Consider the following 20,516-nt stretch of genomic DNA (forward strand, 5'->3'; position numbering starts at 1 on the left):
GCTCCAAAGCCCCAGAGCCCCAGGACCGGGGGGACTGCCCCGGGAGGCCCATCCTCCCCCGATGCCTCTCTCCCGGCACTTAGTGATGTGGACAGGCGGACAGCGCCTGGATCTCTCCACACTGGAGCTAGTTCGTCAGACACGGCCCCGACCTTCAGCCTCCGAACTACTCATTCCCAGAGCGTTCGTAGTCCCGGCAAACAAGCCCTCGCCGCAGCCCCAAATACAGATGAGAAAGGGGACAACTAGCAGCATGGGTCACAGAGTGAGGGTGTGACGGACCAAGAGCCTAGAGCCGCCTGGCAGGGCCACTGAGGGAGAACAAGAGAGGAACAGCATACGTTCTGCTACAAAACCAAAGAAAGCAGGTGTTTGCTTAAACCTCATTATTTTTATAATAGCCCCGTGGGATAGGCACGATCATCATCCCATTCTGCAGATAGAGAAACTGAGACTCACTCAGAGAAGCTGAGCTCAGTGAGGCTGAGCAAGGTCACGTAGCTAGGAAGCGTGAGGTCAGGATCTGAACCCAAGCCCCGGAGCCCCGGCTGTTGAACACTGAGTTTTGAACTTTTATTTGCTTGTCTCTGGTCCTTCCTGAAGTTTTTTTCTCTTCACCTTTAAGCCATGAGTACTGTTCTTCCCCTCTACTGCACTGTTTCCTACTATAAACCACCTAGTAACAAAGTACCACAAACTGGGCAGCTGAAAACAACAGAAACAGATAGGCTCATTCCTAAAGCTGGAAGTCGGAAATGGTGGTGTGGGTGGGGTTACTTCCTTCTAGGCTCCCAGACAGAATCTGTTCCAGACCTCTCTCAGCTGCTGGCGGTGGCCGACGAGGAGGAGCTCACGGCCCTCTCCCTGTGTGTGAGCCCAGAACCGGCTGGGAAATCCGGGAAGACCTCCTCTTACCTTCCCTTCGGCTGAAGTATGACTACCAATCAGTGCTATATTAGTTTCAGGCGTAACCTCCTCTTGATCACAGCTGCAAAGACCCTATTTCCAAATAAGCTCACCTTCCCAGTCTCTGGTAGACACGAATACTTTCATCCCAGGACACCGCTATTGAGAGAGAAATAATGGAACATCGCCCCATGAAATACCAGGCAACCCTAATAAATACGGAGGTGAGCCATTCCACTGTAGTGGAGGGATGGGAGGCCTGAGCTTGAGTGAAATAAGCAAGTGTCAGAATCATAAGCTTGGATACGTTTCCCCTGTAAAATGCCCACCGGAAACGACATTAACATTTTCCCTACGGATCTATGAAAGGCAAGCACGTCTGAAGAGTCGCGCCATCCAGACAACCACACTTAACTCCTGTGACATAGGCCGTAGGGTTTCATTCATTAAATGAGAATGTACTTGCGTGCTCAGCACACAGATTTTCCAGCATTTGCCCAGCAAGCGACGTTCCCTGCGCTGCCGCCCTCCCGCCAGCAGGGGACACCGCCCCGTCCGGCTCAGCGCCGGCTCTGCCCGGAAGTCCCGCCCCGACCGGAAGTTGGAGTAGGAGCATCCAGGAAAATGGTGGCGCCCGCAAGTGCGGGGGTGACGGGCCGGCGTGGGCGAAGGGGGCGCGGGCAGCACGGACGCGGGGGGCGCCGCCGGCCGGGGGGCGGCACGGAGGGGGCCCTGAAGCGGCTGAAGCTAGCGGTGGAGGAGTTCGTGCAGGCGACCTCCGAGGGTGAGACCCCCGGCGGCCCGGCCGGGCCCCGGGCGGAGGGGCGCTTGCGCCGGGGCGGGAGGAAAAGCCGCAGGGAGCTGAGGAAGGAGAAGCGGCACCTGAAGAAGGCGCGCCGGCTGCAGAGGACTGCGGACCCGGCGAAGGGCCCGGGCCCAGGCGTTGGCGGAGCCGGGGGAGCGAGCGGCCTTCGGGCGGAGGGGGCGGAGGGGGAGGGCGGCCGGCGGTCTCCTCGTCGGGTCCCGGCGCCCCCGGACGAGCCGCGACCTCCCCCGGCCAAGGGCGCCCGGGCCCGCCCCGAGACCAGGGGTCTCCCCGGGAGCACCAGACCCGCCGCCGCCGCCGCCCGGAAACGGGCCCTTCTGGCAGCCAACGAGGAGGAGGACCGGGAGATCCGGAAGCTGGAGCGGTGCCTCGGCTTGAACAAGCGCAGAAGGAAGGGCGACGGTGGCTCCGTGCCGCTTAGCTTTGCTCGCGATGGGCTCGACTACATCCTGGGAGCCCTGGGGTCTGGAAGAACTGGCGGCTCGTACGAAGGCAGTAGTGAGGAGGAGGAGGATGTCGGACAGACTGTCCCCGAAAGTGACTTAGAGAGCGACACCGAGGACGAAAGGGAGGAGGAGGGGGAGGATGAGGAGGAAGAAGAAGAAAAGAACAGGGAGGAAGCGGGAGCGCACAGTGAGCAGGACGACGTGGAACACATCAAGCCAAAAAAAGTGGCAGAGGGGAGAGCGAAGTGGAAAAGGGACAAAAAGAGAGTCCGTTTTGCAGAAGAAACGAGTGAAAATTCCTCTGAGGACGCGGGCACAGACACAACAGATCAGGTATCGTGTGGACAACCTAAATTCTCCAGAATTTTCCCCGAAATAACGCGTGGTGGCCAGAGTGGGACAGAAGTGACATATTGATCTATTGGTAGTTGCTGAGCCAAGTGTGGGTAAATCGGATTATTATGTCTATTATGTTTTTTCATTTCCATAATGAAGAGTTAAGGGAGAAAACCTTTCTGGAGACTTTTTATATCAGAAGCTTAATGGCCATTCCCACTGGTCGTCCTAAGATGATATCTTCAGCTTACTGCCTCAGTCTCTGAACCTGACTTTGAGTTCCCTCCCCCTGTGCTCTGTTCCCAGTGGGCCTCCGGTCGTTTTGGCCGGGGGGGGGGGGGGGGGGGGGGGGGGGATATGTCTCTAGCATCCCTGGCTCACCAATGCCCTCCCTAGTCGTTTTCCTGTCCCGCTGCTTCCAGAGTGAATCTTTAAAACATAAAGCTGATCTACAGCACCCCCTTCCACAAAGTCCTATGTTGAAGATCAAGATCAAGTTCGGAACTCAGCACCCAGCAGTTGCCTTGGGGGAGGGGGGGCACCTCCGCGTGCACCTTGAAGGCAAGCATATGAGTGGAGTGCGTGCACTCTTCCCACGTGTCGCTGTCACAGCGTTCTGTGCCTAACTAAATGCATTTCTCCCTCCTGCCTGCAGGGCCTGTCTTCATCTTCTCAACGTGTCTGTCTGTCCACGTAGACTTCCCTGGGCGTCTTTCCCCATCTTAAGTGTAGGAGCTAACACTCTCTCTCGTGTCTGTCCCCGGAACCTTAGCACCTGGCGCTCTGTGAGCAGTCTTTAACTGCTGTCGGTTCCTCTCTAAGGACTTGGTTTTTGGACTGTCCCTAACTGTTCTTTCACAGCCTGTTGAGGTATAATTGACACACTGAACCGATGGGTGTCTCAAGAGTAACAGTTTCTGTGTACATAAATGTGTTTTCTCCAACTAAGTTTGAGCTCCCTGACTGCAGGAATCATGCCTTACAAATGTTTGTCCCCTAAAGCCCTCACTTAAGTACCCAGAGAGTGTTGGTCAATGGTGATGATCTGTAACCTTCCCAGTTGATAATCTAGGAAATAGTGAGCAATGGATTGACTTTGATTTGGTCTTGTATACTTAGACACTAGTTTTGAACAAGTTTGAAGTTCTTTTCTTTTCTTTTTGAAGTTATTTTAGAACAGTCTCCCTCCAAAACCGGTGGTGCATTTAATTTCGGTGTTTGTATCCTGCTGTGCTGACCGTAAATTAAGCCCAAGCAGGTGTATGTAGACTGTGGAGCTCTGGTGGGCAGATGCCGGAGGGTCACGGCCAGTTCTGAAGAGTCACAGGGAAAAACAAGGGGACGAGATGTGCCGACACTAACGTCAGTGGCGACACCACCAGGCTGGGGAGTGGGGGGCTCAGGGCTCCCCACGGCATGCAGTACGTTACTGATGGTGATTAAGCAGCAGTGGTCAGTGGGCCAGCCCCTGCCGCTCCGTGGGACTGTAGTATGTAAACGTGAGCATAGAAGACAGAAAGGTGGAACTTGTTCAGTGTAAAGTTTTTGTCATTTATTTCTGTCTTTTCAAGCAGAGTGTTTGCGAAAACGCTGGAAAGTACATCCCACCTCAAGTGAGGCATGCTGAGGAGACAGTGAGCGGTCAGAAAAAGGAGGGACTGGAAAGACTGAAGAGACACGTCCAAGGTCTCATCAACAGGTAACCTGGCAACACTGTCACCTTGTGACATGAAAAGAGATCGTCTGTGTTCTGAGAATGTAGGAACTTTCCCAGCAATAACCCGTAAGCTGATCGACCACAACAGCCCCTCTCGGTTCCTGTCTTAGTGCAGCCAGATCTGTGCCTTGGAAAGCAGGATGTCCGCCTTTTCTGTTTGGTACTTTGAACCCTTCAGACTCTGAAAGCCACGTGGTGGTTCTGAGAAGTCCCAGGACTGGGCCTCCCCCTGCACCGGCACTCCTGGTCCGGAATGCGGGCTTCAGTCCCCTTGCTCGTTACTCGTGGTTGAGAGTGTGTGTGTTCTCTGCAGGGTCTCACGCAGGGAGCTCCAGGTCCTGCCCACAGTGAAGGCAGGACCCTCCCGGCACCCCACAGCTCTCTTGCTAGCCTTTGTGGTCACACCCAGTCCTCCCCCTGCACTCACTGCTTTGTTTTGTTTTTAAGTTTCTTAGTTTATTTTGAGAGAGAGGGAAAGATTGAGCAGGGGAGGGGCAGAGAGAGAGGGAGACACAGAATCCCAAGCAGGCTCCATGCTGTCATGAGATCATGACCTGACCCGAAGTCAAGAGTTGGACACTTAACAGACTAAGCCACCCAGGAGCCCTCATTGCTTTGTTTTTAATTAAAAAAACAAAACACGGTTTCCATGGTAATTCTGGAATTCTACCATACGTGCCATTTTAACGCTCGGGGGCAGCCCAGGAATGGTGCATGATCTTCATGTACCTGTCCAGCCCTCCCCTCTGCCCAGGACACAGAGCAGCCTTTCCTCGGTGTAGGAGCGGAAATCGTTACGCTGGCCTCTGGCCCGAGGTGGAAACGGACTTCTTCCCAACAGTGCGTCCCCACGTGCTAAGTAAGGACAGCTCCCTGCCTGTGCCCGGGACGCTGGATCAGGGCAGCAGTGAAGCTCCCTCAGCATAGTGTCCGGGGTCTTCGAGTCCCGTGTATGCTTCCTGCAGGCAGGGAGACAGTGGTTAGGTCATTGCGGGCTCCCAGAGGATCGTGTGCCGTGTACGGATACACGCGTTACCGGGGCCACCCAAAAGCTGTTTGTGGGTCAGACGGGCACGTGGATAGGGTGTAGAGTGGTACTGATGACTCTAATTTGTTTAAACGGACCTAGGGGCGCCTGGGTGGCGCAGTCGGTTAAGCGTCCGACTTCAGCCAGGTCACGATCTCGCGGTCCGTGAGTTCGAGCCCCGCGTCGGGCTCTGGGCTGATGGCTCAGAGCCTGGAGCCTGTTTCCGATTCTGTGTCTCCCTCTCTCTCTGCCCCTCCCCCGTTCATGCTCTGTCTCTCTCTGTCCCAAAAATAAATAAACGTTGAAAAAAAAAAAATTTAAACGGACCTAGAAGGTAACTCCTGATGAGAAGCGTCATTGCTGTCTGCCTTCACAACTGCCTGCAGGTTGAGCGAGCCGAGCGTGGCCTCCATAAGCGGGCAGCTGGAGGAACTGTACATGGCCCACAGCAGGAAGGACATGAACGACACTCTGACGGGCGTCCTCCTGAGCGCCTGTGCCCCGGGCGCGGCCATGCCAGGCAGGCTGGTGATGGAGCACGTGCTCCTGCTCAGCGTCCTTCACCACACGGTCGGCGTGGAGGTAGGGTCCCCTCTCCCCGCGTGATGACCGTGTCCACAGGCGGCTCCGGAACGCAGGTGCTGCTTTGTCGCCACCGCGTTGTCCGAACCGCGTTCCCAAATACTTGGTTTCGTGTCGGGTCCGTTCTGATGGCCCCCGTCGCCGTTAGTTTGCTCGGGCCTGGCGTCTCGGACTAGCCTCCATCGTGCTCCCCGCTCTAACAGAGACTTGCCCCAGATGCTCGGAGCACGGCAGTCCGTGTGGTCTATCTGCTCAGGTGTTCGTACTGGACGTGAGGCCACCAGACTGGGAGTGACGGCGGGTTTGATGACATGAGGAGACGCGGGACGGGGCCAGGCTCGGAGCCCCCGGGGCCACCTGCAGGCAGCCCGCAGGCGCGTCCTTGCCCCTGGCCCTCTGCCTTAGCCTCAGGGAGGCCGTGCGGTGACCGCTCCCGTTCTGAGAAGTCCTCTTGGGTCACCTCCTACGGTAAAGCCACAACCTTCCCCAGGCAGCATTCGGTTTCCCACCTACTTAGAGAATCACCTACCAGAAGTAATCGTTTGTGTTGTAAGGGCCGTCCTCACGTAAGACGCCGTGAGTCCCTTCTCTTCACGGTGAAGTGTGCTGGACTCCCTGGACGCCACTCCCGAGTGCCTTCTGTGTGCCACGACGCGGTGCCCCCGGGGCTTTTCTAGTGCGCCCCAGGCCTCCCGGGGTCACACCGGTGCCCTTTGTAACCAGAAGGATTTAACGCAGACAGTAAGTGGAGTTCCGGTAACAGCTGTAGACCCCGAGCAGCCACAGCATGTAGGACCCCCTGGGTCGGACGACATGAGGCGATGGGTCCCACGTGTCATTGAGACCCCCACGCACGGTATGGAGGACACCTGGAATGGCTCGTCCCCGGGGAGTCGTCACGATGCTTAGTGGACAGTGTCCACTTCTGCCAGAGGTTGACCAGCTGTCCGGACTGGGTCCGTTAGCTTTTCTTTCAGTTCTTGAGAAAGACCTCCTCACAGGAATTCGTGGGAGAAGAGTCTGTCACAGACCCCCTGCTGCCAGTTACTGAAAATAAAAGTCAGGCCTGTGCAGATTTGCTTTAAAATCTCCAAATCAGGAGCGCCTGGGTGGCTCAGTCGGTTGAGCATCCGAAGTCATGATCTTATGGTTCATGAGTTCGAGCCTCGCATCGGGCTCTGTGTGGACAGCTCGGAGCCTGGAGCCTGCTTCGGAATCTATGTCTCCCTCTCTCTCTGCCCCTCCCCTGCTTTTGCTCTCTCAAAAATAAATAAACATTAAAAAAATTTTTTTTACATCCCTAAGTCAGAATTAAGGCATATCCTTAAGTAACTTTAGTCACATGAATGTTACTCATATTATAGTAAAGTTATATTTTATTCTGAAGATATTAACTGGAATCTAAAATTTTGACAAATGTTGATATTATTCTGTTCGTGTGATTGAAGACATACTTAAATATGTTTTATGCCTGTATTTTTCTTGATGTCTACAGAATTCTTTGTGTCTTGGGTTATATTTGAACGTGATGTAGCATTCACCACGGGGTGCCCCTTCGGGGTCACTGTCAGCGTCCCAGGCTGTCCTCCCTCGGCTGCTGTGTGGACACACCTCCCCACGGGCTCTGTGTCCCTGCGTCTCTTGCCCCCTCCAGCCTTAGCTGGAGCCGAGCTCAAGCTGCGTTAGAGTCTGTAACTTAGTAGCTGTCTATTTTCTGTGTTAATTTAAAAAGCACTAGACGTTTAAGTTCGTTGCAAGAGGAAGAAGGATCCCTGAGAAGAGCTTGCCAACATTGACTTTTGCATGTTTGCAGTGGTATTTTTTCTGCCTTGTCCAGGTCGGCGCTCACTTTTTGGAGGCCGTGGTGAGGAGGTTTGACACCATCTACAAGAACGGAGGTGAAGACAGAGAGTGTGAGAACCTGTTCACTGTCATCGCCCACTTGTATAACTTCCACGTGGTGCAGTCTCTCCTTGTCTTTGACATTTTGAAAAAACTTATCGGAACTTTCACAGAAAAAGATATTGAACTGATCCTGCTAATGCTGAAAAACGTGGGCTTCTCATTGAGAAAAGATGATGCTTTGTCGCTTAAGGAACTAATCCTGGAGGCCCAGGCCAAAGCCAGCGAGGCAGGTGGCAAGTTCCGGGACCAGACGAGGGTACGAGTGCATCACCTGGCCTGCTTCCTAAGTGCCTAACCGCTCACACTGACCAGAGCTTAAAATCAAGTATTTTGGGTAAAATTGCTTTTAATTTCTTAGCGATCCCCGTTGTCTTCTGCCCCACCGGGTTTTGTGGTTTATCTTCAGTAGGTGAATGGACTTTTTTCCTAGTAAGAGCTCAGGTATTTTGTGAATTTCAGAATCGGCTCATTTAACATTTACCCACTGAGAAAACGTTTCCTGAGGAAGGCCATGTGGCTGGGGCTCAGGTGACAGCCCTTGTGGGCAGAGAGAAGGGATCGAGGGGAGCATTCCTGAGGGCGGGGCAGGAGGAAAGGGCTGAGGCTGGCCTCGGGAGGCTTGTAAACCTTTCAGGGACTTGGGATTTTATCCTAGAGGCACCTGAAGGGTTCTGAGTGTGCTAATGCCACTTTCACTACCCCGTAGAAAAGGGGGAGGTGGGGCGCCTGGGGGGCTCAGTCGGTTGAGCGTCCGACTTCGGCTGAGGTCACAATCTGATGGTTTGTGAGCTCGAGCCCCGTGTTGGGCTCTGTGCTGACAGCTCAACCTGGCGTCTGCTTCAGATTCTGTGTCTTCCTTTCTCTCTGCCCCTCCCCTGCTTGTGCTCGGTCTCTCAAAAACAAAAAAATGTAAAGAAAAGGGGGAGGTGTCAGGGCAGGGAGACACCACTGCAGGGTCCGGTGGGGAGCGGCAGCATGGTCACAGCAGATGTGGGTTTAGGGGTTAGAAGTGGGTTGGAGGGGGAAGGCGAGTGTGAAGGAAAGGAAGGGCCGGGGTCACCGCCAGTGGACAGCAGGACAGTAGGAGAGGAGACAGACGCAGGAGGGAAGGCTGGCCCACTTTGGGAGTCCTGAATGAAAGTGCTGGGTCAGCTATGAAGAGGTGCTGGCATCTGCTGGGCAGTGGTCAGAGCCTGATGGTTTCAGAGGACCAGCATTCAGCTGGGCTGTTGAGGGAGGAGCGTGAGGAATCTCATCGGCCGGGTCCCAGAGTGTCCCGAGGAAGCACTTGTCCCTGGGTTGAACACTCAGAGGTCAAGTTTAAGACAAAAGTCGCTGGAGGCGGGAAGTAGGCTCTGTGGCCTGGGGCTGGGGGGGATGGGGAGTGCTCATATGGGTTTGGAGCTTCTTTCTGGGGGTGATAAATATGTCCTGAAATTGATCAGGATAGCTGCACCCCCTGAATGTGCTCATACGGTTTTATGTGGATGAGTTTTATGGTGTGTGAATTACTCTCTCGATCAAAAGGTAGTATCGGGGGAAATCTCAGAGAAAGTTACATGAAAAACTTTTTTACTCTTGCAACTTTTCTCTAATTATGACATTATTTCCGATTTAAAAGTTAGAAAAAGAAAAAGACCAGGAATGGGGAAGACGTTAAAATGTAATGGAGAGAGAATAGCTAAGACTGTGGGGTTGGGAGGTGCAGGGGGCAGGTCAGAGGTGGTGGGGATGGAGGAAAGAACGTGAGATCTTAGGGGGGTGGTTGGGTCCCAGAGGACGTTGGGTATTAAAACACGTAGTCCTGGGACACCTGGGTGGCTCAGTCGGTTAAGCGTCTGGCTTTGCCTCAGGTCATGATCTCACGGTTGGTGGGTTCGAGCCCCATGTTGGGCTCTGTGCTAACAGCTCGGAGCCTGAAGCCTGCTTTAGATTCTGTGTCTCTTTCTCTCTTCCCCTCCCCCCCACCGTGCGCGCACTGTCTTTCTCTCTCCTTCAAAAATAAACATTTAAAAAAAAAAAAAAAAGGAAAACGACAAGAAAAAAAACTTGTAGTCCTGAGCAGGAGGGTCAGGTTAGTGGAGACCGTCTACCTGAGGACCAGGCTGGCTCACTGTCCGCGATGTGCACGGCTGGGTTAGTTCTTTCCATCTCGGGTTTGCACTGTACGAAAGGACGCTTTTGTTTTCGTTTTTTTCCTTAAAGATTCGGTTTATGCTGGAGACCATGCTGGCGCTGAAGAACAATGACTTGCGCAAGATCCCCGGCTACGACCCTGAGCCTGTGGAGAAGCTGAGGAAATTACAACGCGCTCTGGTGAGGCCCTTGGACTTCTTGCTTGTTCAGAGCTCCTGTGCCTGCCTGAACTCCTCGTGGAACCTGGGCAGTAGTTGGGGCTGTTAGGTGCCACATCCGGTCAGTAAGAGTTCAGGATCCTGGAAGGAAGCTTCGTGTTTCTGTGGTGAGACCCTCTGAGTGGTCTGTGTGCCGAGGCATCCCTGTGACGTAAGCGTCCCCGACACTTAGCCTGTGGTGCTCCCCTCGGCTGCGCGATAGAATTCTCCGATCGCTTTGAAAGAGGGCTCAGGCCATGTTCCCACCTAGACTAGTGAGGTCACACCATGGGGGTGGGAGTTGGCTGTTGAAGCTCCCTAAGTTCTCCAGATGTGGGGCCACAGCTGAGACCCACTGACCTCACCCCCCACAGCCAGGGGGTGCTTCGGCCCCGACTCTGGGCAGGTCCAGAATCACTGACTCGCAGACCCCAGGCGCAGAGCGGTTCTCACCGCCAGCTCCGTGCAGCTGTCCTTGGGACCTGAGTGCAAGCGTCTTCCTCGCGTGACAACTCTCCAAACGGGGCAGTGTGAGAGTTCACGTCTCACTTTGGCATCATTCCAAACTGGTCAACTATCCCATTGGTCAGTGACCCATCACAATATTCACGAACCAGGGGCACCTGGTGGCTTAGGCAGTTGAACGTCTGACTTCGGTTCAGGTCACGATCTCACGGTCCGTGAGTTTGAGCCCCACGTCAGGCTCACTGCTGACAGCTCGGAGCCTGGAGCCTGCTTCGGATTCTGTGTCTCTGTCTCTCTCTGCCTGTCTTCCTCCTCCCTCCCCCCCGCCCTGCCAAGAATAAATAAACATTAAAAAAAAAAAAAAGAATTGGGCTCCTGGGTGGCTCAGTCGGTTAACTGTCTGACTTCGGCTCAGGTCATGATCTCATGGTCTGTGAGTTCGAGCCCCGCGTCAGGCTCTGTGCTGACAGCTCGGACCCTGGAGCCTGCTTTGGATCCTGTGTCTCCCTTTCTGTGCCTCCCCTGCTCACACTATCTCTATCAAAAATAAACAAACATAAAAAAAAAAACAATACAAATTAGAAATCCCATTATCAAAAACAGGAAGAGCCAAGGGTGATGAAAGTACAGACTGAACCAGCTGAAGTGTTTTACAAGCTCCTTCTCTTCACTCAGGTGCGCGGCACCGGCTCAGGCACGGAAACCCAGCTCCGCGTCTCCTGGGACGGCATCCTGAACGCAGAGCAGACCGGGCGCTGGTGGATTGTGGGGTCTGCGTGGAGCGGGGCCCCTATGATTGACAACAGCCAGCAGAAGGTCACAGAGAGGCGGCCCACGGGGACGGTACGAGACCCCTGGGTTCATTCAGAAACCTTACAGAAACTGTTACCGTTTGCTGATAGAATTTAACTCCGTTTCTGTTGTTTCTCAAGTCCCTGGATACGTTACGTTAAGGACTCAAAAGTTGAATGAGGGAAACACGAAGGCCGAAAGCTCACGTTGCAGATAGCAGACTTGAGATGCAGGCAGGGGTTTCCCGGGAGAGGTGGCTCCCGGTCCGTTAAGCTTGCATTTCAGATGGTCGGAAATCTTCATTTTCTTTGTATTTCATCATTAACTAAAGTTCACGTGTTACTCAGATTTCCTTCACTTTCCCCTAACACCCTTTTTTGTCCCAGGATCCCATGTCCTCCTTCATTGTCCTGGCTCTTCTGGCTGCGGCCACTTCTGTCTAACTTATGTCGTTATTGTCTAGACTGACAGATGGGGGTGCTCTGAGAAGTCCCCCAAATCAGGCAGTTTTTCTCCTCCTGTGGCCCTCTGTCTCCTGCTGCCGTTCTCTCTTTGTGGGGCTCACCCAGGGATAAACATTTGGCACTCACACATACATATTTACGTATAACTCACAGTTAAGTTAACCCTCTGTAAGGTCACAAAGACGTACATGTTATCTTTTAGAAACTTAGTAAAGACAGTGAATGAAATTCTCTTTTGCTTAACACGTGTGGTCTGTGTCTTAATTGCCCCTCTTTCAGGTTAGCGGGAAGATACTAGAACTCGCCAGGAAGCAGAGGATGAACACCGATGTCAGGAGAAACATATTCTGCACAATAATGACAAGTGAAGATTTTTTGGACGCGTTTGAAAAGCTTCTGAAGTGAGTGTGTGTGTGAACACTTGGACGTGCAGTCTGCTGAGATGCTGTGGAAGGAAGCCGCACAGTTGAGGTCTACGTCACGGGCTGGAGGGGTCAGAGCAGATGCGCTCAGGGCAGCCGGGCCGTCCCGCTCCTCCCCCGCCTGGCTCCAGGCGTCGCCGGCCGCCAGTGGTTCCAGAGTGGAACATGTTCGATATATTTTGATTAAAAGTGTCGGGTGACCAACCGATTATTCTCAGTGACTGTTGGTTGTCGTAAATCGCTTAGAATCTTCCTATCGAGGTTGTCTTTCCGATTTTTTCTAAATTAAAAGCATCCTGGTGTCGTTTCTGTAATTGGTTGTGGTAAGACTCTTCAAGTGTCTGTGAACCCTTACAAAACCCTTCTCAGGAGACGTGATAGGAGTTAACTTTCCTTTATTCGCTTCACACGGAATGGAACTCCCGGGTGCAAGGACAGGCCTGTCCGTGGCACCTGTCCTGTGACTCGCGCCTCCTCTCCTCAGCTCTCCTTTACCCAAACTGCCCGGCAGGCTGTGCTCCTCTACGCTTTCTTACTCATCACCATCTCTGTTCGCAGGCTTGGGCTCAAGGACCAACAGGAGAGGGAGATCATTCACGTTCTCATGGATTGCTGCCTTCAGGAGAAAAGCTACAACCCCTTCTATGCGTTCCTGGCCGGCAAGTTCTGTGAACACGAGAGAAGGTTCCAGGTAACTCCGTCAGGAGGCCGCCCGTAACCTCTGCTCCGCTCTGTCTTCCTGGACCTGGACCTTCTGTGTGGCTCAGCCCAGCGGGCACAAGTGCCCTGAGTCAGGGCCCAGCTGGGGCCACAGGGTATGCAGGGAACCGGTCCCACGGCCAGGCCCCTCTGGGGCAGAGCCAGGGGACATCGCTGAGGCAGAGTGAAGGGGAAATGATTGCCATGCTGCCTTTTCCTACCGCAGGTGAGGGCGTCTGGCGGCCCACGTCTCTGGGGAGGGCCTCCTGGATGCTGCACTGCACCAGCCTTTTTTCCTACTTCTAACGTTTCTGCCGATTTGAGGGAAAACGCTGTACAGACCATGTGTGGGACAGGAGGGCATGTCGCTCCTGGCTTGTCCCGACTCACCTTGTAAGATACTGCAGACACAGTAGTAGAGCGCTTTTGAGTCTATTCTAGCGACTTATACTAACAGTTTCTTGCATTTGACTTTGTTCTTTTTTTTTTTTCAATCAATCAGATGACTTTCCAGTTCAGCATATGGGATAAATTCCGGGACCTAGAAAACTTACCAGCCACTAATGTCTCTAATTTGGTTCACTTGGTAGCCCACTTGTTGAAGACAAAGTCACTTCCACTTTCCATTTTAAAGGTGTGTATCACGTGTGGAATTGCTGAAAGCAGTGAAAGTAATAACACAGTTGCTTTTGTTTGGTACCTCAAGAAAATGTGTCTCCTTAGATTCTGACTTAGCTGAAACATGTTTAATTTTATTTATTTTGAGAGAGAGTACATGTGTGCAAGCTGGGGAGGGGCAGAGAGAGAGAGAGAGAGAGAGAGAGAGAGAGAGAGAGATGGAGAATCCCAAGCAAGCTCCACGCCGTCAGCACAGAGCCCAATGCAGGGCCTCGTCCCACAACCGTGAGATCATGACCTGAGCCAAAATCAAGAGTCGGATGCTTAACCAGCTGAGCCACCGAGGCGCCCCAGTTTGTTCCATTTTTTTTTAATGTTTATTCTGGGGAGAGAGAGCATGAGCAGGGGAGGGCCAGAAAGAGAGGGAGAGAATCCCAATTAGGTTCCACACCAGCAGCACGGAGCCAGATGCGGAGCTCAGAGTCACAAACTGTGAGATCAAGACCTGAGCTAAAATCAGGAGTTGGACGTTCACCCGACTCAGTCCCCGCCCCCGGCGGCCCTGAGAAGTGTGTTTATAACACCATAGCGCTGTGAGAAGTAGCCGGAGTCGCTCGCGGTGTGAGTGCACTCGGTAGAGGAAGGCACTGTTACGGTTTTGCTCCTCTCAGAGAATCTTGTCTGGAGTTTGGGTTCCCGCGCAGGCCCTAGAGATACAGCCGCACTGGCTGCTGTCGAGTCAGGAGGAGAACGGGGCGGCAGGGAGCTGGCGGGCTGCCGTGCGGGGCTTCCGCTTCTTCTCCCTTTGCGACGGACGGACGGCGTCTCCTAAAGCGGAGGGCGCCCCAGCCCTGCCCTGCTTCCGGGTCACGTCCGAGCCAGTGACGTGCAGGTGCCCCGATGTCTAGAGTGGACAGGGGAACCGAGACAGAGGACGTGGAGTTTGAGGTGGCTACCGGGCCTGGGCATCCTAGAAACGTGGACGGTGAGGGAGCCTGAGGGCCAGAGAGGGTGTTCGTGGCCTGGACTCGTGCCTCCTGCTCCCTGACCCGCAGACAGACGGCCGCTGCGGTTTCCTGGTTGTGCTTACGTGTCCATCCACCAGGGCACCGAGGCAGGTCGACTGTGTCTCTTTCGGGTGTGGAATTGGGTTTGGGCCACGGTACTGAAAACCAGGCACGGAGCCTTCTACCATATTCCGAAAATGGGAATACTGTGAAGTGTGGCGAGGACGTGCCTTCTCGTTGCCGGATAGACCTTGCCTTCGGTTTGCTCGAGTTTTGAGCTCAGAATGGAGTAGGGTACGATGTTTCCCTGGATTCAGTGGAACCTAGAGATGTCCTTGAAGCTTGTCCCGGGGTCCTCCCCTGGCCCCGTTCACTGGGACCTCTCCGGTTCTCAGGTGTGCTGTGGAACTCTTACTGGGCCTGTGTATCTGCGGGTGTCACGTAATGTCATCTCACGTACCGAGTCCTGCACGTGGACAGTACTGTCCTGTCCCCGTGCTGAGTATCCTTTTACAGTTCTTTGTGGTTAAGTCAGCATGAGTTTGAAACTCACGTTTCATACACGTTTATCCCTGTAATTCTGTTCTCTGATTTCCTTCTGCGCAGTTTTCTGTCGTGTAAGTGTAGCGAAAGTTATGTCTATTTCTCAGGGAGTATGTATACGTATATGTGAGCGATTCTCCCCAGACCTAAACTTTGTATGTATGGTTTTAATTTGGGTGTGGTTTCTTTAAGGCAGGGAGATAAGTATGCTTCAGTTCTAGAATTCCTGATTCATAGCTTTTGCGCCCATATAAACCCCCAGCGGCATGTTGCACTCGACGAGGGCGTGCAGGCTCCTGCCCTCAGTGCGTAACAGGCCCGCGACCCCACCCTTGCTAACAGCTCTTCGTCTTACAAAACTGGAAGTAGGTTACTTACAGGCGGTAGGTAATTTTTTACTCTGATTATGTTTGGACATCGTCGAAAGAAATGGACTAAATGCAATTTTTTCTCTCTGTCCTGACTCCTGTTAGGTAGTTGAATTCAGCGAATTGGATAAACCCAGAGTCCACTTTTTACGAAAAGTGTTATATATGCTGTTAATGGAAACTGAAGTTGAAGACCTGGCTTCAATTTTTGCAAGGTATGTGCCATCTTGTTCTGTTCCAACACCGCGTAATAAATTATTTTCCGTTTTGGCCTTCAGCTCACGTCTTACACGTTAGATTTGGGGAACACGATACCTGCCAGGGGCAAACTAATAACCTCTGACATGTAGAATAGGTTGTTAAGCTCTTACCTGAGAGTTCTGTTCTTTAAAAGCAGTTAGGTTGTGTCTCCCGACGGGAGATCCCGGAGCTGTGGTCTGGGAGCGGCCAGCTCATCGCTGACACATGTTTCTCCGACTCCTTTCCAGAGTGGCTGACAGCCCGAAGCTGGGCATGTTGAGAGAAGGTCTGAAACTCTTCATCAGTCACTTCCTGGTGAAGAGCGTGCACACGCACGCAAGTGCGGAGGAAGCCAGCGTGCTGAGAGAGAGGGCCGACCTCTCCACAAAGAGTTTGCAAGGCCAGGCTTCCCTGAGGATGTAGTCTGCCAAAGGACGGCAAGTGAGTGGTCATTTGTCTGAAAATGTCCCTTTTAAACCCAAAAGGCTTGTTACTCCACTGACCGTGTGTAAAAGCCTGGTGGAGATATGCCACGGTCTGTCGTATTTAATATACTGCATTTTAGCTAATTTTTTAATTTAAGGTTATATTGTACTTACGTTTTCACCCATTTTCACGTATCTGTATATACAGTGGAGTTGGGAGAAGACGGAGGGAAGAACAGACAGACCCTGGACTTGTTCTCCGAGCCGCGAGACTGGGTCGGGTGTGGATGTGCGGGCACGGGGGTGATGGTCTCTTTTAATAGACAAAGTAGGCCACTAGGGGGTGCAGTTACAAAGAAGTTGATGCGTGTTTTTATCTTCTTTATATATTGGTTAAAAGTTCGAAAACCATCAGTTAAGTGTGGTACCTGATATCTGACTATTTCAAGTGTTGGGAATGCAGATGTTTTGGAAAAGTCAGCATGTGATGTAAGCCTTGCAAATATCTGTGTGACATGATGTGTGTGGAGCCTCCCACCAGCACTTGCCTAAAATTGTGACGTGGTGAAGGACGCTCTTCCTGTTTGTGTCTGTCACTTCTACTCATCAACTCCAGATGGCAAAGCACTTTGCTAAACAGCCTTGACATCACCAGATAGTGGACACTTAGCAGGTGTGGCTTTCGAGCCTGGTTCTAGGAGGGACGCTGTGTGATGAGTGAACGTTTCTGCAGAAAAGACACCCCCGCTCACACGGCAAACTCCGGCCGATCCTCTGAAGAAGTGAGTGTCTTCGGAGGGCAAGTGTCTGTCGTTTCTCCAGCTCCTAGGATCTGCTCCACTGTCTTAAGTGCTGCAAACTTGACTTACACGTCACCTTCAGTTGTTGAAAAGTCACCAAAACGTGTGTAGACTAGTGTTTTATGTGCCATAAACCCACGTACCCCAGCAGCGCGCGGTCCTTCAGAGTGGTGCCCGTGGGAGGCCGCACCGGCCGAGCGAGGCCACTCCTGTGCAAACCCCCCTTTTGTCACAGACTTTCACACATCGTCTCCACGTGACCCGACAGCGGTTCGTGTCTGGAAGTCACCGCGCGAAGTCCCACGTGTCTCCGTGTGTCTCCGTGCGCGTCCCTAAACTAACAGTTTCAGTTTTGAGATGCGCAGGGAACACGGGAGACTTGGTGCTCTGGCCTCTCCTGCTTGTCAGCCCCACAGTCAGCAGCCGCTCCGCAGCCCCGTGTCTCGCAGCCGGTTCTGAACCTGCACGACAAAGAAGCCTGTGTTAGGAGCGCGCTGAGCGCCTCCACTCTACGGAGGGGCTTTTTCACAGAACGTCTGCTGGGCGGTGACCAGGCTGGACAAGGTCCGTTCCGCTCACGCCACCTGTCTGCGCACAGCGACCCGCGTCCAGAGGTCTTGCTCCGAAGAGAAATGTGTCCGTCGAACTAAACTGTGCTTAACGCACAGTCGATCTGCGTTCGGCACCAGCTCCTGCCTCCCCGAGGACGCCCGTAACTGACCTGAGGCCATTGTCTGTGGGGGCAGCTGCCAAGATTGAGAGAAGCTTCTCTGCAACAGAACGGTCCCCCCTCATCCATGACACGCGCCCCAGACCTCGGAGGTGTGGATGAGCCCAAGCTGATGTTTCGTAGAAGATAAACTTGTGCAGGTTGAATCCCACTTTTATATCGTCTTTTATTGTTAAAACAGTAAGAATGTCTCTTTTCCATGGAATATATTTATGACTTAATCCCCGATGTCTGAGTTGTTGAATTTGTACTATGGCAGATTATCCATAAATCTGTCCTTTTTAAGTATAAACGCCTTTTTAAACAAAATATGGGTTGTCACGTGTCAGTATGCTTTAAGTAAATGATTGTATCTTGACCAAAAGCTGTGAATTCAAATTTGCTTTAAATGTATAGATCTTTTAAATGCAGTACAATAATCTGCCTTTGAAAAGAATGCAGCCAGTGCTGGCTGTCTGTGAATTCTTGGACTTCTGGTGATGCAGTTTGAGAACTGCTATTGTATTGATGGAATTTATGAAAAGAAGCTGTCTGTAGGGAGTTTTGTCTTTTTTTTTTTTTTTTTTTTTTTTTTCCTTGTAAACGATCTCTACATCCAACCTGAGGCTTGAACTCACAACCCCGCAATCAAGGGTTGGTTGCCTGTTCCACCGACGGAGTCGGCCAGGCGCCTGCACGGGATTTCATCTTCAAAGTAGAGACATAAGGAACAAACTTTTTAACGTATTAAAATGTGTAAATAAAAATATTTTTTGTATTTAGACTGCTTGTGAAGGTTTATTTTGAAAGAAGAGGTCTGCTGGTATACTAAGGTCTGCCTGAAAAAAACGTGTGTCTCCCTCCCTCTGAGCCCAAAGACCGAGATAAGGCAAATGAGGCAAGATGTTAACCATTAGTGGATCTGGGTGAAGTTTACACAGACCAACTATTACATTCTTGCAACTGCTCCGTAAGGTTTAAATTGTTTTAAAACAGAATTTTGATAAGGCGTTCATAATGCAGATCTCATCCTTCAAAGTTCTAAAATACCCTGGTGTTTTTTTCACAAAATTAAGCTAACAAATCACCTTTGCCTCCTTTGTAAGCTGATCAGGCCTTACCGGGTAAAACAGTGATGCGTGTGTGTGGGTTCCCTCGGACTTGGCGCCTGGGTTAGGAGGAGCCCGGGGGGTGCTGGCGGGGAGGCCCGGTTCACTCGCTGATCACGGTGAGCCGTGCTCGGAGCCTGCACGTGGGCCGGGTGGCAGTGGGCACAGTCCCGAGAGTTGAGCACCCTTCCCACCCTGCCACACGGGAGCGGGCGGTTCGTGCTTCCTCTCCGTGGCTGGCCGGGTAGCGAGGCCCAGGGTCCTTTCCCGAACCGCTTGAGAAGAAGCTGCATCGTCACGTCCTGTTTCGCTAAGCGACTCTGTATTTCCTGTGAGCGCCTTCCAGTTGCCAGAGTCAGGGAGTGAACGTCGACGGGAGGCTAGGACGGCCGTCTGCGTGGGCCTTTCTGCTGTTCCCTGATGACCCAAGCTACACTCTCGTTCCCTTCTCCGCGCGTCCCGTCAGGAGAACGTGACGTCAGTCTGTCCTACCGATGACAGCTGGGGCTGATGGAGGCCATGTCGGCTGGGGTCCACACCGGCCAGCTGACCGGTCTGTGAGCAGGGCGGGGGAAACGTGCTAACCTAGCGTTGCATCCACAGTCACCCCACCGCCTGGGTGAGGCAGCAGTCACTTGCTGTCGGGGGTTCTCTGGGTCACGTTCACGAGCAGCTGGGCGGGTTCCGGGTCAAGCGAGAGGAGCTTCCCGCCACGTGCCCTGCCGGCCCTCCGGGGCTCCCGCCAGCATCTGATGTGCTCGCGGCACACCTCTCGCTGGAAATAGCAAGAGTGGCTTCTCTTTCCTGCACCAAAGGCTGAGATGCTGGGCGTCACAGGATACCTGCCTGACACTCAAGCTCTCCGCAGGGCCTCTGCAGTCCTTTCCTTGGCCTTGTCCCTCATCCGGCTGCCCCGTCCCTGGACCCAGAGCACACATCTTGTCATCGAGTCCCGTGAGCACAAATGGCATCCCTATCGCAGGGTCCTAGCGACGGGATGGCAGTGGTGTGCTTCAGGCGCGACCTGGTGTGGGACCCAGCAGCAGGGGGGATTCCTCTCGGATCTCACCCCCTCCGTGGCCCGCCTCCCGCTCGGTGTTGTGTGCGTGGATGTGTTTGTTCGTGTGGCTGTGCTGTCTCTGACCTGCGTCTGCTCAAAGCCCCTTCTGAGGAGGTCCTGAGGGATACCGGAATGGTCGATTCCGTGAAGCACTTCCGGGGGGGCCTGCCCAGGGCCGCCCTTCGGGCTGTAGTCTGAGTGCCGGGACCTTGAAGTGTGACCCAACGGCCCGATAGCGGAAGTGCTCCGGACCTGTGAGGGGGGGCAGCCAGCGATGCCCAGAGGGACAGGGATCCAGCGCTTTCTACAGGGAGCAGCTGAGAAGGGCACTCTGGGGACACTGGGGGCCGCCAGGCACAGGTCCCTGAGCCCAGATCCCTGCTGTGGCCTGGCCAAGGACACGGCAGCAGTGCCACAGGTGTGCTCGGAGCCTGATCCTGAGTCCCTGTGTCCACACTGAGGAGGTGGGGGTTCAGTCAGTGATAGCAAACTATGGAAGGATTATTGGCAAGGTTGAGTCGCTGAAGCTGGTTTCAAAGGCCTTGACGAATCAGGGCTCTGGACGGGCAGGGAGGTGTACTGGTCACAGACCAGGGGGCCGGTTCCCGTGACCTGCCCAGCCGGGCATGCCGCACCAGGGTCAGGGCAGCAGCAGCCGGGGGCCCTTCTACAGACACTTGCGAGAGAGGGGGGTTTGACCTTTGGGGCCCTGGACCC

At 53.3% G+C, this 20,516-nt stretch overlaps 1 protein-coding gene across 4 annotated transcripts; it reads left to right on the forward strand.

The window, feature by feature from the left end:
• Positions 1 to 1,522: 1,522 nt before the first annotated feature.
• On the forward strand, positions 1,523 to 18,414 carry NOM1 (nucleolar protein with MIF4G domain 1). 4 transcript variants are annotated; one of them, XM_047849442.1, is made up of 12 exons: positions 1,523 to 2,511; positions 4,086 to 4,213; positions 5,645 to 5,840; positions 7,678 to 8,001; positions 9,951 to 10,061; positions 11,219 to 11,386; positions 12,079 to 12,200; positions 12,780 to 12,912; positions 13,423 to 13,554; positions 15,562 to 15,671; positions 15,945 to 16,137; positions 16,330 to 18,414. In XM_047849442.1, the coding sequence occupies exons 1-11, from the start codon at positions 1,531 to 1,533 to the stop codon at positions 16,117 to 16,119; spliced, it is 2,580 nt and encodes an 859-aa protein (XP_047705398.1). In that variant the 5' UTR covers positions 1,523 to 1,530; the 3' UTR covers positions 16,120 to 16,137; positions 16,330 to 18,414. The 4 variants fall into 4 exon arrangements, with proteins under 4 accessions (XP_047705398.1, XP_047705399.1, XP_047705397.1 ...); XM_047849443.1 differs by having other exon boundaries at positions 16,522 to 18,414; XM_047849441.1 differs by having other exon boundaries at positions 15,945 to 18,414.
• The last annotated feature ends 2,102 nt before the right edge of the window (positions 18,415 to 20,516 follow it).

This window comes from Prionailurus viverrinus, chromosome A2 (assembly GCF_022837055.1).
Source record: "Prionailurus viverrinus isolate Anna chromosome A2, UM_Priviv_1.0, whole genome shotgun sequence".
Classification (NCBI taxonomy): Eukaryota; Metazoa; Chordata; class Mammalia; order Carnivora; family Felidae; genus Prionailurus; species Prionailurus viverrinus.

Excerpts from the sequence above, each read along its gene's own strand:
- NOM1 (XM_047849441.1), top strand. The coding sequence starts at position 1,531 with ATGGTGGCGCCCGCAAGTGCGGGGGTGACGGGCCGGCGTGGGCGAAGG. Across the intron at positions 4,214-5,644 it reads GTCCAAGGTCTCATCAACAG|GTTGAGCGAGCCGAGCGTGG; the intron begins GTAACCTGGCAA and ends AACTGCCTGCAG. Across the intron at positions 12,913-13,422 it reads AACACGAGAGAAGGTTCCAG|ATGACTTTCCAGTTCAGCAT; the intron begins GTAACTCCGTCA and ends TCAATCAATCAG.